General features: G+C 44.6%; 1 protein-coding gene across 4 annotated transcripts in view; it reads left to right on the top strand.

The window, feature by feature from the left end:
• The window catches only part of RBM26 (RNA binding motif protein 26), a 999243-nt gene that overhangs the window by 699523 nt on the left and 281003 nt on the right, over nucleotides 1-18717 (top strand). For all 4 annotated transcript variants that reach the window (XM_085622082.1, XM_085622081.1, XM_085622080.1 and 1 more), the window contains one exon: nucleotides 685-852. In XM_085622082.1, the coding sequence (XP_085478208.1) occupies nucleotides 685-852 (168 nt within the window). The remainder of the gene's footprint in view (nucleotides 1-684; nucleotides 853-18717) is intronic.

Genomic DNA, 18717 nt, shown 5'->3' with positions numbered 1-18717 from the left:
CTTCTGGACTGATGTGTATCATGCCCATGGCACATAAGAATGCTTTATATCCTAGATGAAGAGCAGTGCTGACCCCGCTCATCAGGTGGCATGCGCCTGTACTTGTAAGAGAGAGAAGCTGACTGTTATGTAGTCTCCTGGATAATGTTCGAAGAGCAGGGAAGTTGGGGAAGCAGATGAGAAGCGAGTTTGTTCTTCATTGATACAGTTATATTGACAGGGTGTTGAAGCCCACCTTTCAATGTATTTAAAATTAAAAAAGCTTTATTGGCAAGTCATCTATTTTGTTCTTTCGATGCTGATAATTGTTTAACATAATTCAAACAACCTAGTGTTTTTAATAAGATCATTAGTATATATTTGTTATTCATGTGGATAAAAGAAATAGTAGTAACAGAATCATATACAGACTGACCTCTTGAAGTGCTGCCTTATATGTACTTTTTGAATTATTAGGTGTGTTGCGTTTCTATTTTTATCATATGGGTAGACTTCTTTAGGCATTCTATCTTTTTCTTTGTACTGCATGTACTTAAGACTGAAAACGATTACAGTAATTTGCATACAAAAATAGTCATGCAAGTGACAATTTGGCTATGTTAGCCTTTTAATAATACCGGTTTGTGGATGCATATTTGGTTGGATTTTTTTAACGTTTGTATTTCTTCTACCCAAACTGCACAGATTCTTATTTCAAGAATGGAGAAAAACAAATCCATGAAGGCTGAAGACAAAGCAGAAATTATGAAAACCTTGGATCTCTTGACCAACAGCATAACCAAACTGAAAGATGAATTACAGGCAGTGTCGTTGGGAGCCACTCCTGCTAAAGTCATAAAAACAAAGGCTCAGGTATGATATTGATAGTCACATTTTGAACTGAGAAAATATCTTTCTCAATGTAAATATGTTAATTCTATATAAAAAAAAAAGAAACTAAGCACTATTTTAACATTCAATGTACAAATAGAATGCAGCTGATAATCAGGAATTAGTACTGTAAGTGAAGTTCTTTGCTTCTCCCTTCTAATCATTTTATATGTTTTTTAGGGCATTTACCAATGAGCACCACCTCTAGTTAGGAGAATTAACCGGCATTTCATGTCATTCAAATGACCACCATCTTCGCTTTAATGTATTCCTTTGTGCAAAAAGAAGATGCCACTTGCTGTGCTGTGGCAGTAGTCATTGAAAATAACAAAAAGCATCTGTGGATGAAGGCAATTCCGGCTATCCAGACCACTGCTAGAGTAATCAGTGATCACCAGTAGAGTCATCAGTTAGGCTTTATAAGTTGAGCTTCATTCAGAAATTTATGAGCTGCTTTAATACTAATGAAAATGTGGATTTTTAAATTATGATACTGAGAGGTTTATAAATTCAGATCGAATACCCCTGATGAAGAACTCGGATTAAAAGCAACCTTTCCATCTTGTTTACATTAGACAGTTTTTTAGTTACCACTCTATAGATTAAACTTTCAGACCCAGAACGCTCTTCCATTGTTTAATCGGTAAACTCTTCATGATGGTCACAGTAAAATCAGAACCTTCAAATTGCCATTGACCTTGGTAATGGCTTAATATTGTAGACGCTGCAGATTTCTTTGAGCATAGCTCATTGTTTATTTGGCAGTCTTCTATTTTTGAAAGCCAATCAAAGCCTTAACATTCAAAATGAAATCGGGGCTCAATATTGGCTCTGCATCGCTGGCAGTAGCTTCAGCCATCTTGAAGCACAGCCACTGTCTGTTATTTAACCAGTAGTCTATTCATGAAAGTTTAACTTTATCATTGCAGTCAGGATTCCACAGGGTCTCACTTCCTCTCCCCGCTGTGCTAGAAGTGTCTCAAAACATCTGAAAATGGCTAGCCATACCCAGCAACAAATGAATGGTTGTTACAGTACAAAATGAATATGCACTCAACTTCAAGAAATCTCAACATCTGTCCTACCGAAGCTTACAAATATCGTCTGAAATTGCTGCAAAAGGAGACATCTCTTCTACTGCAAAAACGGGCCATTGACTCTGTTCCTCTCCCTCGAACAGAAGACGGTACCTATATAAAATATTATTCGATCCAAAAAAAAGGTCCCATAAGAGAGCTCAAGAGTGATATTGGATCCTATACTTGCCAACAAGTTAGTTAAGAAATAAAACAAAATATATCGGCAGGCTTTCTCCCCATCAGATTTTCCCACAGTTCAAGAAAGGGAACTAGATGTGGGCAGTGAGGTCAAAGATGAATACTTCTGAATTCCAGTGGCAAACAAACAAAGCATTTTGAGATTCATAAAAGGGGAGCTTGCACTATCAGTACACTTCGAACTGAAATATGTGCCTCAAATGTTTTCTCCAAATGCATGGCAATGGTTACAAGCTTTTTTGATCAGGTATACAGTATTATTTATTGGTATCTTGACAATTGTACAATTAAAGCCCATGTTGCAAAGGATATGCTACATTATGAGGAGCCATCTTGAAAACAAAGTAAGAAAATGTGTCTCTTTGAAGGAGAGTTCCTTCAATTTTTACAGAGGTATTGCCATATTTAATCCACACTTCTACTCCTAGAATTTCAGCTTTACTGGTGTCAGTGATGTCCTGCATCCTTATAGGTCTGAATGTACGGCTTTATATAAGGCCTCTACAAAAGTGTCTGGCTGGTCAGTGGTTTCAATTGGAAGACACACAGGATGACCAATTACAGCTCTCTTACAGCAAAACACCCTCTTACTTGGTGGTGCAATACGATCGGTCTCCTTATAGAGGAGGCTCTCACCTTGCAAATCATTGTGACTGATGTGTCCCTGATGGTTTGGGGAGCTCACGTTCAGATCCTGATAGCGGAGTGTCTTTCTTCTAAATGAGAGAGCGACTAGTGAATGTGGGATTTGCCCTTATTTTAATGTTGTGTTTGTTGGTACTACCTTATGTGTCGTTTTGTGGTGTTTAGAAGTGTGGGTCTTTTTCCACATCTGCTTATCTTTATAAAAGTCAGAAAAGAATGTTAGTGCACATTAACACATGATTTCATTTAGAAGCTTTAAACTCTGAAACTCGCATTCCTTTTATCTCAATTTTTCAGTTAGTGCTCATGTCGCTCAACATCTGAAAGACCTACATCGACTTTCAATACTCAAGCTCACTCTTATTAAAACCCTTTGCTTTGTGCACAAAGCTCTTTTTGACACTGGTCCCCTCTACCTAAACAAAAAACGTAGTTTTCACTGTCCTGCTCGCTCACTGCTCTTCAGAAAGCTCCGTCTGGCTGTTGTCTTCCACATGTGCTGTAGCAAAAATGGCAGCTGTTCCTTCTCCTAATTAGCCACAAAGCATTGAGACTGTCTTTCAACAAATCCTCACATGTAGTCTAGCCTTTTCCATTTCAATAAAGATATTAAAGCGTATCTCTTTCAGTAGAACCTTGCTTGTAAACCTTTTGTTCTTAGTAGCACTTCTACGTCTCTACACCTTTTTTAAGATTTGAGCTGAACTATATACATTCTATAATAATAAGCACATTTCTAAAAAAAAAACATTAATTCCCTGTTGAATGACTTTCGTAGTCTAAGGAGTTAATCAGTTAAGGTGGCAGGATTCTAAGGAATTAAAAAAATATCTGTTGTCTACATTTTATAAAGGTTTTTTTTAATATCTTGCTTGAGACTCAAGTCTAGTAAGGGAGGCCACATGCAGTCTGCTTGTTTTAGGAGCGAGGAGTTAGGGATTTATTTTTATTTTTTTTAACCTCTACACCCTCAGGCTCTCTTAATTTATGTATGCAACTATACTCTGCACAGTTCTACTCTACATTCAGTAGACTTCAAATGCAAGATGAGCAACATTTTTTTCCTGGAGCACGCCGATGAAGCTCCAAAATTGCTTTGAGCAAAGAAGCAGGGGCTTCGAAAACACCTTGTGTTAGTGAGCAGCAGTTTGTATCCTGGCAGTGTAATGTATGTTTCATGTATAGTTTAGTTCAAATGTATTTTTTATTTATATTACGGAACTCCTAGGAGGTCCACGTAGCATCTCAGAATACATACATATATACATACATGCATACATACATACATACAAGTAAAATAAGATTCCAAAATACTGTTTTATGGACAAAGTACATAAGCACTATAACCCAGCAGTAGATACAACAATCACACAAAGAATCTAAAGTGCTAAAGAGTTTCATATTAAACAGTTTCCCAAAAAGTTGCAAAATATTGTACCTAAAAGTCCATAAAGTGACTTTCGCACCACCCCTGCAAGACCCTGTACAAAAGCACTTTTCAACTCAAATTCTATCCTTAAAGCCACCACAGAGCGAGCTGGTTTAACTGAGGCCAAGCTTCTAAGGGCTCGGCCTTCCATTGTATTAAAAAAAAAATACATTTCGAAACATTGATCAATTCTGTGGCATACAATAGAGAGGTAGGGATCTTAGCTAGATGTACCTCCAATTAAAGTGCAAAGTGCCTTCTCCCAGTGGCCCTATAAAGGGCACCTGGTCATTTAGCCTGAGAATTGGCTTTAGTCATATTGTTTTCCATGTGGGCTTTTTCACTTAAATTCTCACACACTGTCTTCCTCAGGAAAATATGTCATTTCACAATTTCCAACTTTTGATCACCCAAATACCGATATGAAATTTCAATTTTTCTGGTTTTTCCTTCCATGAAAACACATAACTTTACTTTTAGATACAATAATTTTTAAGTAGTGAACCTCAGCAAATTGTTGTAATGCCTGCTGACGGCTGTTTAGACCTTTCGGGCTAAGATAAAAAATTATGGTGTCTATATAAAGTAAGCACACAATAGGCTTTCCCCTAACTATCGGAGTAGAGATTGCTTGAGATAAACCTCTATTCCCACCCAGGAGAACCCTACACCAGGTATCGGTATAGAAAGCGTGAATTAACACTAAAAGGGTACCCGGCATACCCAAGTTTAAAAGCTTACTCCACAGCAAAGAATGATCTACTTTATCAACTGCTGTGGAGAAGTCTATAAAAGCTGTGTTTTCCACTCCGCTCTAACTTTAACATAGTTTTTATTTATTACCTGAAGGGCAGTCATATCATCAATCGTTCCATGCTTACTCTTGATCCCCGTTTGCTCCATTGGGATGATTTTATGATCTTCCACGAATTCGTTGATCTGGCTCAGCAAGAATTTAACAAAGACTTTGCCCACTGAGTCAAGAAGGGCAATGTGACGATAATTTTTTGGTAGGGTACAGTCTCCCTTATTAAAATGTGAAACTGATGCTTCCCATCGAACAGAGGGGGATTTTTTTGTTTCATAGCAGCTTTTAAAAACCAAGCAGAGAATTTTATTCCAGATTGATCCATTTTGTTTAATAGCATAGATTGGAATTTCATCGGGGCCCATCTCGGCTGAAGTGCATATTCCCCTAATTGCAAATTCTATCTCTTTTTCCTTTACTATAAACTTATTTACAACTCCCTTATTTGTCGCATAGAGAGCCTGAATAAAATTAGCCCATCTTGATTCTTCAATAGCTACAGGGAAGGATCTAGCTCTTGCTCCACAACCCTCTGTGACAACTGCCCAAAAGGCCTTCATCTGACCTTTTACTACTGCTTCCCTTAGATTTATCCAAAGCCTGCCCCCTTTCTCTTTTATTTAGACGAGCCTTTAATCGACGACTCCTACTTTAGTATATGTTAAACGAGCCTTTAATCGACGACTCCTACTTTAGTATATGTTTCAGGGACTTAATATAGCCATTGCTCCCTAACTAAGTCATTTAGTCCCTGATTTAACAAGAGGAGAGGGAGGGTGCTCTTCTTCAACCTCCCCATTGGATTAACTTGTTTTACATCTTTGACTAGCTGCTGCATGATATTGTTACAACTTTCTATTTCATTTCCGGTCCAGCCAAACAACTTGTCGAGGGTTGCCTCTAAAGTATCTCTGAGACCTGCGATTGCCCTATGATCCTAATGTGTTCTCCATGTTTTCCTTGTCCATCAAACTTCCAGGAACCAATAGGGGATGTATTAAAATTCACAATAATTATTAGAAGATTATGGTCACTAAGAAGGGATTCAGTAACCTTTAAGTCTTCCAACAGGAAGAAGGAAGTGAATCCTACCAGAACATAATCCAAAATTGACCTTCCCCCGGGAGCCTTATGTATATACTGTGGGGAAATCAGAAGGGAACCTCCCATTCACTATAATACCATTAACTTTCTTAAGCGGAGCGGGTAAAAATGTTCCCTCAATTTTTTTTTTTTGAGGAAAAAGATCTGGCAGAAACCCCAGAGCTTCTTCTTTTTCTACCTCCCGCAATTGTTTTAGGGCAAAGTTAGATATTTTGCAATTTAAATCCCCAACCAAAATGTGGGGGAGTTCCTTATCTGAGGCTTTGGTTATATAAGAAAATACCTCACAGGGCATCATAAGAAGCCTCCGGGGGAATATAGCCATTTATCAACAGTAAGAGAGGAGTCCTCTGATTTTTTCCAAAGTTAAACAGGGTTACTGCCATAAATATATTAATTGGATCTTTATAGCATTTGTATCTCCGCTGAATTCTGTTAGACAACAAGCATGCCACCCCTTCCATCGCATGTTCCCTCCTTGAAGGTATTGCTTTACACTCTAAAGTGATGTTATCATCGTAGACCAGTTCTTACGCACACCATGTCTGCTGGAGATCAACCACATCTGCCTCTAACGAGCTCAAATAATACAGCTTCTCCCTACTATTCTTTATCCCTGCCGCATTCCATGAAATAATTTTTAGCTCATTGCAAATTTGGACGCTGCATGTAAGTACTCTAGGAGACACTTAATAATGCACCAGGTAACCATTTCCATCTGAGAGACTCATCTTCATGTATTACTTGTGCGGGAGAGGAGAAGATTCTCTAATAGACACTAGTCTGCCATGTTTATCTAGATTGAGTTTTATTCCCCCCTAAGTCAGCCTCCATTAAAAGAAGAAGATGGGTGAGGCAGAGGCCCTTTACCTTCAACACATAATCCATCCTCTACTAAGATTGTAATGACATCAATCCCCCTACATTGCTAACATTCAGCAAATCTTAATATCAAATTTGCTGTAAGGTTAGAATAAGAAGTTGCCCTTGATTTAAAGCCAGCTCAAAAGGGCAAAAGGGTAACCAGGTTGATGTCACTACCGTGGATAAGCTTTAGATTCTCAATCTCTGAGAAACATTTAAGCAGCGAGGGCCTATTTAGAATTAAATCTGCATCAAAAAGGGGAATAAAATCCAACTTCTAAGTATCCACATTACACCATAAAGAGTCTAACCCTTCTAACACCAAAGGGCCCATCTCTGTTCCAAAATCTGGAAAGGGAGCAGCCATTGGACTCCACAAAGATGGTATACAAGGAGGATGAGCCCCATGATCTGCTACTAGCACTGCTGCAGATCCCTCGGCCAATACATTAACTGGACCGCAGTCAGGGTCCATAACTTGATTAATTGCTTGTGGGGCTCATATTGTACCCTCTGCTCTTTGTATGACATCCATACCATCTCTAAAACGTAATTCCGACAACCATTTTTAACAAATCTGCGGAGAGGTTTTTTCTTCTTTCCTCTTCGCTTTTTCTTCCTCCATCAACTCTACCAATGGTTTACTTGATTCACCATCCTTTAACTCCTATCTGGACTGAGATTTAAAGATTGGGAACACATCCTGTTCCACACCCTGAGAATTTTCATTCAAACTCCTCATATTAGGGATAGTAGCAAATATACATTTTATAGAGACGACTGGACTCTCGGTATGTGAAACGTCTTTGGTAAGCTTCTTACACTGTGGTTTACCCGCCTTGGAGCCAAAATCAGTTTGACAAAAACCATGTGTTTGCTGATTAGTTATACTAGACACCAGGCCCCTTCTTTTTCTGCTGGTTCTCTGGGGCCTATATCCTTTCCCTTTTTGTTGCTTACCAGTTTCCTTAGAATTGCTGTCACAGTGTCACAAATGCAATTGGAGCCACCAACAAATGTTTCTAACAGGTTTTAGATTAAAGATAAAATCCTTTCTAAGCGCAGTAGGGAGGCTGGTACGGCTACCTCTTGGCCAGAAGGATTGCAAGGTTGTATACCACTTGCATCAAGATCAGGGGTTACAGAAAGATGAGATATCAAGGAAGAATTATTTGAAGGAGTACTGCTAAAATGTTACCATCCTTTGGGAACCACTGCAGAAAGTGTACCCAGAGTCTCTGAAATCTTACTTGTATCTTGTAAACCATATTTCCTACATAAGTCTAAATCTTGATCTGACAAAGTGAAATCCTCATCCCGGACATTTACCACTGTTTGATGACATGGAACTTCTTGAGTAGTTATGTGGAGCTTCTCAATTTCCTCCACAGAAACTGATAAGGGAGGCCCTAAGTCAGTTGGGAGGGAAGCTGGACCTACAGGGGTAGGCTAGAAATACCCCCAGAACACTGTATGGTATCCTTCTGCAATGAAGGCAACTCATCTCCCCTCCTAAAACCAGACTCCACAGAACCAGTAAGATGCACATTAACATCAGGCCCCACCCCCGATCCGACTCAATCAAATTTGGCGCCTCTTGCAATGGTTTTTCCTTTTGCCTCAAGCTAAATATCTGTGTTCGAGGCATATGAGCTGCAGATTACACACTGTGCATAGATCGCCATCTGGTGTTGGGCCGGATGTTTGCAGTTGTTTTTCCTCTTGGAAAGTCTTTGGAAGTCACGAGGTATGTGACTCCTCCTTTGGATCGTATTGCGCATGGGCTTCGGCTCCATCCTCACATTGTTTTTTCCCGCCATCGGGCTCGGATGTGATCTTCGCGCTCTGGTTCCAAACAGTTTCCAGTTCTTCTATCGACGCACATTCCTCACCCCAATTTGCGGTATTGTTTTCGATCGCGATCTCCACACTCGGCGCGGCTCTGATCGATCAAGACCTTCGGGCCTACCCAAGCTCCGGTCCTGGCTAATGGAAAGGACTCCCTTCAAGAAGGGCCCTCGATGTGGGTCGAAATTCCCCCACACCGACCTTCACGAAGTATGTAACCTCTGCCTCTTCCCGGAACACGAGGCTCGATACTGTCCGGCGTGCAAGTCCTTCCGGTCCAAGAAAACCATTCGAGACCGAAGGGCACGAAGAACTGTGGCACACTTCTCGACGGCGATTCCAGACGACATCTTCGGGGAAGGCGTCGACGCTCCAGAAGGACAACACACCGACGAGGGCCTCGTCAGCGCCTCCGAAGCAGATGATTCAGATGTGGAGGACATCACTCCGGCACAGAGGGACGGGAGTTCCGAAGCCGCCCCCCCCCCCCCCCCCCTCCCCACGGCACTGAAAAAGGCTACAGTCACGCCTTCGCCTCCAGGTCTAGGCAAGACCAAAGACACTGCTTCCCACATCGTACCTTCGGAACCGGTAAAGAAGCCTATTAGGCCTTCCGGCGGCTCGGGCTCGAGCCAGCCCACCGTCGGTGCCGAGAAACACTCCTCCGCACCGACGCCGAAAAAGAAAATGGCCTCCTCCTCAGCACCGAGCTCCATACCGAAACACTCGGCGCCGAAAACCAGCTCCAGCTCCTCGGTACCGACACCATCCCCGGTACCGAGCAAGAAACACAAGGCCACCGACACCGATATCTCAAAGCCGAAAACCATCTCGGCACCGAGTAAAGAGACAGCCTTTTCCAGGCCGCATAGTTCCAAACAGCGGACTAGCGCAGACTCTAAAACAAGAAAACCAAAGGCCCGATGCCTTCAGCGCCGACTGACAAACCACCCTCGGAAGAACTTTTTACACCTGATCCATTGCAAAAGACATTGATCAAGGATCCCAAAACAGGACATTTGATGCTCAGCATCAACAAGAGACAGCTGGAAAAGCCTGCCCGATCTCCACCTCCAAAGAGGAAGGACGCTGCTACCTCCCCTTTCAGAATGCCTTCACCACCTTCTCCACCCCCTCCACCTTCCCCTCCTCCACCCCCTCCTTCTCCCCCCCCCCCCCCCCCCACCTCATCATTCCCCCACACCCTCTCCGGATGATGATAATGATGATGTCTATGATGACATAGGGGACGTACCCCATGACTTACCTACAGGGGACCCCACTCCCACAGGCTCCATAGACCCATGGGATGACTATAACATCCCTGACATTCCTAACGTCCCGCAAGATGATCTCTACCCTTCGAGACCATCCCCACCAGAAGACTCATTAGGGTTCAACCACTTACTCCAAAGGGCTGCACACTATCACGGCGTGGATCTCCATACCGACCCTGTGGAGGAGAACTTCCTTCTCGATACTTTTGACACCACGCATAGGGCCACCTCCATACTGCCCATGCTCAAAGGAGTTATAAAACACGCGCCAGAAGTATTTAAAGACCCAGTCAGAGCCAGGGTCATTAACCCGCGCATAGACAAAAAATATAAAGCCGCCCCTACAGATCCCGCCTACATCAGAGGGCCAGCACCACTATATTCCCTAGTAGTGTCTACAGCACGAAAGAGGGCAAACTCCCAAGCGTCAGGCGAAGCACCACCACCTAACAAAGAGTCAAAACTCTTGGACGCATCGGGCAAGCGCACTGCATCCCAAGCTGCCAACATATGGCGCATCGCTAATACACAAGCGCTACTGGCAAGATACGACAGGGCCCATTATGACGAACTAGAAGCCATAATGCAACACCTCCCTGACAAATATAGCAAACAAGTTAATTCAGGAGGGCAAAACCATTACCAATACCTCCATCCGCTGTGCCTTAGATGCAGCTGACACCGCCTCCAGAGCCATTAATACCAGCATCCTCCTCCGTCGCCATGTCTGGCTAAGGATCTCAGGTTTTAAACCAGAAGTGCAAGCTTCCATCCTGAACCACCCCTTCGACCAGGAACATCTCTTCGGCCCAAAAGTGGTTGAGGCCCTAGAAAAAATGAAAAAAGACACCGATACGGCGAAATCTATGGGAGCCTTACAATCACACCCTCCCAGGCGCTCATTTTGCCGCTCTTCCTTTCGGAGCACATCCAGAGGCTACTCCTCTGACACCGCTTCCACTTTATAGAAGGCCCCTACCCAATCCACCTTTACAAGGGGTTACCAAAGAGGCGGCTACAGAGGCAACAACAATAAAGGCAGAGGCAAGACAAACACCGCCCGCTCTGCCTCCGCACCTACCCAATGACTCCCCTCCACTTCCCCCAGACCATCCCACTCCGGTCGGGGGCAGACTCCAAAATTTCCTTCCTGTCTGGACTGCCATCACCTCAGACAAATGGGTAACACAAATAATTCGATCAGGCTACTGCCTAGAACTAATATCTACCCCCCAAACACTCCACCCAGACAACGCCCAATGTCACCGGAACATCTAACACTACTAAAGCAGGAGGTAATCTCCCTCTTACAAAAGGGGGCGATAGAACGGGTTCCTACCAACCAACAAAATATGGGGGTCTACTCCCTATATTTTCTCATACCAAAAAGGGACGACACTCTACGGCCCATCCTAGACCTCAGGCCCCTAAACCGATACATACTCAGACCATTTCCACATGGTAACACTTAACAGGTACTTCCACTGCTCTCCCACAACGATTTCCTGACCATGTTAGACCTCAAAGACGCCTATTTCCACATTCCTGTTCACAATGCTCACAGGAAGTTCCTCAGATTTGTCGTGGACGACCAACACTACCAATTCAAAGTACTCCCATTTGGAGTCACGACAGCACCACGAGTATTCACCAAGTGCCTAGCAGTAGGGGCAGCACACCTGCGGAGACAACACATCCATGTCTTCCCATACCTAGACGACTGGCTAATGAAGGCCAGTTCATACAACCATTGTGTACAACACACGCACGCCAGTATCCAGCTGCTACACCAACTGGGCTTCACAGTAAACCACGCAAAGTCCCGTCTCCAACTGTCACACGTAAAACAATATCTGGCTATAGACACCTCAAGAGCGCTAGCCTACCCCAGTCCTGCCAGGTTAGCAAGCATTCAAGCTCTACGCGCACAATTTCCGCCACAACACTCTCTTCCAGCTCGAGTGTTCATGCAACTAATAGGAATGATGGCCTCTTGTATCTTCATAGTACTTCACGCAAAACTCCAGATGCGTCCTCTCCAAGAGTGCTTAGAGCGCCAATGGAACCAGGCCCAGGGTCAATTAACAGATCTGGTGTTGGCAGACGGTCGTACCCAATGCTCTCTGCAGTGGTGGACCACCAAAAACCTTACCAAAGGGCGACCGTTCCTGGACCCGGTTCCTCAGATAGTACTGACAACTGACGCATTGCTCTCCGGCTGGGGAGCTCACTTATTACATCACACCATGCAGGGCAGATGGACACCTCAACAAAAGTTAAAAAATGGATTACAATGGAACCTTCTATTTTGCCAGCACCTGAAATTAATGTCACCCTTTAGTATCTTTCCCACAGAAATATGCTATTACACATAGGTCAAGGGTATGTGTGCATTCTGAATAGCACCCATTGTAACAATGCTAGTTCCCTAGAGAACAAGATTAGACAAATCTGACATAAGCTAAGATGCACCACAAATTCATAAACAGTGTCACTTTGTTTGTATTCAAATTAATATAAGAGGACAAGGTAATCCTTGATTTCAGTTTCTTTATTCCAAATTCATTGGACAATGCAAAGCGATACAGCCGACGCGTTTCGTCCTAACACAGGACTTCTTCAGGGCAAGAATAGGCAGGTGAGTTGCTTCAAATTTGATTGGTTTGCGACTATCCAATATAGGCTGTGAATCTTCCGTCCAGAATTGTTTAATTTACAAACCATATGTTTAATCTATATATGAGAAAAGGAGGTTCAAAAACATATTCGTAGAAATGTCAATTATGGGGATTGCTTCTCCTTGTCTGTATGCTGGGTTAGACTGAAGAGTCGTGGTCCACTCACAAATATGGAGGGAGCCCTTATACCGATCACGATCTATTAGTCATGAAAGGCGGGCCACAGGAAAGTCCACTGTTACAGGAAGCGGTCCCTCAACAAAAGTTACTCCACATCAACCATCTGGAGTTACTAGCAATATTTTTAGCCCTAAAAGCTTTTCAAACACAGATTTCAGGCAAGGCAGTCCTAGTCCGCACAGACAACATGACAGCCATGTACTATATACAAAAACAAGGCGGCACACACTCTCCACAGCTCTCTCAGCTAGCACAGAGCATATGGAGATGGGCCATACCCCAGAAAATCTTTCTCCTAGCCCAACATGTCCCAGGAGTCCAAAACACTATGGCAGATCTGCTCAGCAGACAAACACAACAACTCCACGAGTGGGAACTCCACCCGCAAGTTCTTCACCCGTACTTTCAAATGTGGGGGCATCCACAGATAGACCTCTTCGCCACCCACGAAAACGCCAATTGCCCAAGCATCGCCGCCAGATATCCACACCCATTGTCCAAAGGCAATGCGATATGGATGAACTGGTCAGGCAGATTTGCATACACTTTTCGCCTCTCCCACTCATTCCATTAGTGGTGCGCAAACAACAACACTCCCTCACACTAATCCTAGTAGCTCCAACTTGTGCACACCACACTGCTGGAACTATCTGTAGTACCGCACAAAAAGTTACACCTCTCTCCACACCTCTTAACCCAGAACCATGGAGAGATCAGGCACCCGGACCCAGCTCAGCTCAACCTTGCGATCTGGCTCCTGAAATCCTAGAATTCGGTTATCTAAATCTTCCCCCTGACTGCATGAACGTCATTAAAGAAACTAGGCGACCCACCACTAGAGCGTGCTATGCAGCCAAGTGGAAACGTTTTGTTGTCTATTGTCACAACAAGACCATCAATCCCCTAGATGTATCCATTCAACACATCATAGGCTATTTGCTACACCTACAAACATGCAATCTAGCCTATACGTCCAGCTTATCTACAAAACAGGCAACATCTATCACTTTTTAGAGTACCTGCCATTAAAGCCTTCCATTCAAGAACCTTTTCTCCAAATGCTCCATAACAAGGTTGTTCTCCGTACTAACCCAAAATTCCTCCCAAAAGTAATTTCTCCTTTTCACCTAAACCAATCTGTAGAACTACCAGTATTCTTCTCGCAACCACAGACCGTTGCAGAAAGAGCTCTTCACACATTAGATGTCAAACGAGCCTTACTCTACTACATTGAGAGAACACAACCTTTTCGTAAGACCAAACAACTGTTTGTCTATTTCTCACCACCACACAAAGGCAACCCCATCTCCAAATCAGTGATAGCTAGGTGGATTGTCAAATGCATTCAGATTTGCTACCACAAAGCAAAAAGAACGCTATCCGTTCCCCCTAAAGCCCACTTTACACTTAAAATAGGGGCTTCAATGGCATTTCTAGGGAACATCCCATTAGATGATATCTGCAGAGCAGCTACATGGTCAACACCGCACACTTTCACTAAACATTATTGTGTAGATGTGCAAATCAAGCAACAGGCTAGTGTGGGCCAAGCTGTACTCAAAACATTATTTCAAACCACTGCAACAGATACGGGTAGTCGTGGGTACTGCTATATAATCTATGCACAGTGTGTAATCTGCAGCTCATATGCCTCGAACGGCAAATGCTACTTACCAGTATGCATCTGTTCTTGGCATGTAGAGCTGCAGATCTACACACGCCCACCCGCCTCCCCGGCTCCCTTTATCTGTTTCAGTTCATCTTATTTAGATACAACACACATGGGCATCTTCACTGTTATTACTACTCTCCATCTTTCCCTGCTGGTGAAAAACAATCTGAGGATGGAGCCGAAGCCCATGCGCAATACGATCCAAAGGAGGAGTCACATAACTCGTGACTTCCAAAGACTTTCCAAGAGGAAAAACAACTGCAAACATCCGGGCCCAACACCAGATGGCGATCTATGCACAGTGTGTAGATCTGCAGCTCTACATGCCAAGAACAGATGCATACTGGTAAGTAGCATTTGCCTTTTCCCCTGTTGACATTGTAGTGGAGGCATCTTTATTCTGGAAAGGGTTTAATTTAGTCTTTCCACAGGCTGCTCCTGAAGCAGGTGATCCGATCTCAACTTTTTTGCAGTCAATATCATCTTTGGTATTTTTAAATGCTGCACACCCTGAGGACTCCGCCTCTTTCCTATTAACATCTCCTAACACTTTAGGACCTCGAGTCGGCATGACGTCTCAGGGCAGCTGACTGGTCAATGCGATAGGTGGCTGAAGCCTAATAGCAGGCTGGTTTTGTGCCTCCCTTCAATTTCCAGCTGCAAACTCCCATCAACATCCACTCTGGGAGCCACTAAGCGCCACTTCAGACACTCCACATAGTTTACCCCTCTCTCCGAGGGCTCTCTTCTCTCAATTCAAGTTTCAGAGGGGGGCTATACTGAGCTGCTCTAGTTCTTGCTGATCCCAGGGTGCACCATCTAATACTCCAGGCCTGCTCCCCTCCACTTGCCTCCTGTGGGCGCTTTACCTGAAGCAAATTTAAAATACTGGCTGACTGCCAGCTGCTGAGTCAACAGCAGGGTCCGCTACCGGGTACTTGGGGCATCTAAGGACGTCCATGGGCATCTCCAGGGTCTCCAAGTGCGAACTAGAGACAACAGTATCGGGTGGACGACCTCTGCAGATTCAGCTAAACAGTACTGAACAACGTAGCTGCAATGACTGCAGTGCTACCTCATTGCCTCAAAGCCATGTGGTCTATGCTTCACACTGGCCGGCGCTTAGTTGCTGGGGGGGCTGCAGCCTCCGGTGTAAAACCTGCCTTCCCCAGCAACAGCAGCGCGAGGTTGGTGCTGCTTGCAGTGGCAGCTTTAATGGCCCCACTGTGTCCTCACAGCTTCAATGGCCCCACTGTGTCCTCACAGCTTCCTCCTCTAGACGTGCTCCTCCTCTCACGTCTAGCAGATCACCGTAGACACACTCACTGAAGAGTTTTCTTGTATACACTCCGGCTAAAGGACTGATTGAGTACATGCTGTGAAAGTAAAATTGTTGGCTGTGGGGCCTCTTGTCAAGCAAACAGATGAACTATAATGGTTTTGGATATAAAGTGCTTCATAACGTTATTTCGATCAGAAGATCATAAAAGGACACATAAGCATAAAATAAACCATGCATGTTACAATAAAATAATCACATGTGGGATCCCACTTTCCAGACGCAAACACGTGTGCAAATTCCGCCCCAAAAAAACAACACATTATCTTCATGTATTAAACAGTAGTTGAGGCTCCGCAGGAAAGTGCCCCTTTTTGACAAGGTCACCCCCACTTTTTGCCTGGTACTTGATACAATTTTGACAGAGGTGCACTGGGTTCCTGCTATCCAGGTTCCCAATGCCAGATCTCTTTCCCTAAAACTGTACAATTTTTCCCCCTATTGACAATACCTTTAGCACCCCCTGTAAGTCCATAGAAAATGGCATCCCTGGTACCTAGGGCAAGAAGGCTCAAGAGGGTCCCTAAGGGCTGCAGCATGTTTTGTGCCACCCTAAGGGACCACCATGCAATCTGCCATTGCAGGCTGTGTGCCATGGGGCAGAGATAAGTAAAGACATGACATGGCACACCTCCTGTGTGTCAGGCAGTTAGTCACTGCATACAGTATAGGTAAGCCAATCCTGCAGCAGGCCTTACAGACTAAAAGCAGGGTGCTCTATACTACATGTGTGGACATATCTGCATGAATTGAAATGCCCCTGTGATGTCTAATCCTGTTCTTAGATATTACAAGTGAACAGAGAAGTACATGTGCTCGCACTGGTATTTACAAGTTCCCCAGATACATGATTGCTTCACTGAAACTAGAGATGTTTGGTATCAGACATCTCTTATTAATAAACCTACACAGATTCCAGTGATGGATTTATTAATGCATGCACCCAGAGGGCACCTTTGAGGTGCTCCCTGAAAACCTGCTGACTGGTGTATAACAGCCTGCCACCACAGACAGGTTTCTGACCCACTGCAGGTGAAAGCTTCCGCTCTCTGAGAGCAGAAGCAATGCCTGCTCCAGCCGGCGGTGTTGTCACCTCCTCTGAGCAGGATGATTAAGTGATCAGCATATCCAGGCAGGAGGCTTCCAATCCTCTGCCACCTTTGATGTTCAACTTAAGGCTTTCCCAGACAGGGTAAATGCCACCCTCTGCCTCAGACCCATTTGGCAACACGACCAGTTGGAAAATTTACTAGTCATGAGGCTTATTCCTCCCATAAGTTTAGTTCCACCCCTAAAGTGGACTGCCGGATGTGAACACAAAACTTAAAATTCCACCATCTTGCTTTTGTTGGAATTAGACTCTCTGGGTCACGGTTATTATGCCCACTCCGACAGGAAGTGTTCGTATAGAGGGAATAGGCACCCTAAAGGTAAGTAGCCGATTGGTTACTACCTGTCACTCGCCTAAGCACCCCTAAAGTGACTATTTAGGAGGCTCCCCTGATTCCAGGAACTCCGATTCGACGGATGCAGATAAAAAGAGGACAGAGAAGAGCCGCGAGGCAACGAGAATTGAAGACTGCTGTGGACTTTTTGATGCAAAACCCTGCCTGCACCTCAGTCGTGAACGAATGACTTGTCCTGCAGCTGAGCAATTGCCAAGAACCCTGGATAGAGGAGCTACTCCCCTGCAGTTTGCAGGCACCAAAGAAGCAAAGTACAGTTCACTGAGTTGCTGCTATCCAACCAGCCAAATGCAGCAGTTCCCCATGAAGAGGTACCTGTGCTCCTGAAGGTCAGATCTGTGTCCCCCCCCCCCCCCCCCCCTGCCCCTCCCACCGAGTAAGAGGACACCAGGACCAACCAGAGCTGCACAGGACCAATACTTCTGGTGCCGGATCCCTTGCAGCAACCAGGGCCTGTTTAAGTCCTGTCAGGACTCTGACAGTGAGATTGAGAAGCTATCAGGTGACATCAGCATCACAAAGACCCACTTCCCAAGTGGCCCAGCAGTCCTGATTTTTGCATCTCAACTGGCAAGACCAATGGCCGCAAAGCCCTAGGACGCGCAGAGCCCAGCCAACCTTTCCCGCCGAGCGTCCCAGCCTGGGGACCGACAGACCAGCTATGCCCCCTGTGAGAAAGTGCCCTCTTTCTTGCATGGTATGCCCCCACTTTTTGCTGAATTGCTAATGTACTTTGACTGAGTGTACCCAGGGCCTGTGTTCCTTCCCTAAAACTGCATGAAAGCCTAAACCCAATTGGCATCTCTGGCCACATGTCAGCCCCTGGTAAATGGTACCATAGGTACCCAGGGCACTGTGACCAGAGAAGGTCTAAGGGCTTCAGCACTTATTGTGCCACCCTTAGAGGCCCTGTACCCTGACACACACACTCTGCCTTTGCAGGCTGAGTGTCTGGGTGCAGAACAAAACAAAGAGACGACATGGATGGCACACATCCCTGTGTGCCATACCCACAAACCACTGCCCTGGCATACAACAGTCACCCCTCTAGCTGGGTGCCCTATGCCATTTGTGAGGGTAAAGGTGCATGAGCCCTGTACCCCTACAGTGCCCAGGTCCATTCCTGGGCCCTGTAATTGCAGTGCTGCCATGAAGAGTATATGGTGCTGGGAGGTTGTCATTACGAACTCCACAGCACCATAATGGCTGCACTGAAGACTGGGAAGTTTGGTATCAAACTTCTCAGCACATTAAACCCAC

This window comes from Triturus cristatus, chromosome 8 (assembly GCF_964204655.1).
Source record: "Triturus cristatus chromosome 8, aTriCri1.1, whole genome shotgun sequence".
NCBI classification, from domain to species: Eukaryota; Metazoa; Chordata; class Amphibia; order Caudata; family Salamandridae; genus Triturus; species Triturus cristatus.
The sequence above is the reverse complement of the archived record's forward strand: the minus strand, read 5'-3'. Positions and strand labels throughout refer to the sequence as shown.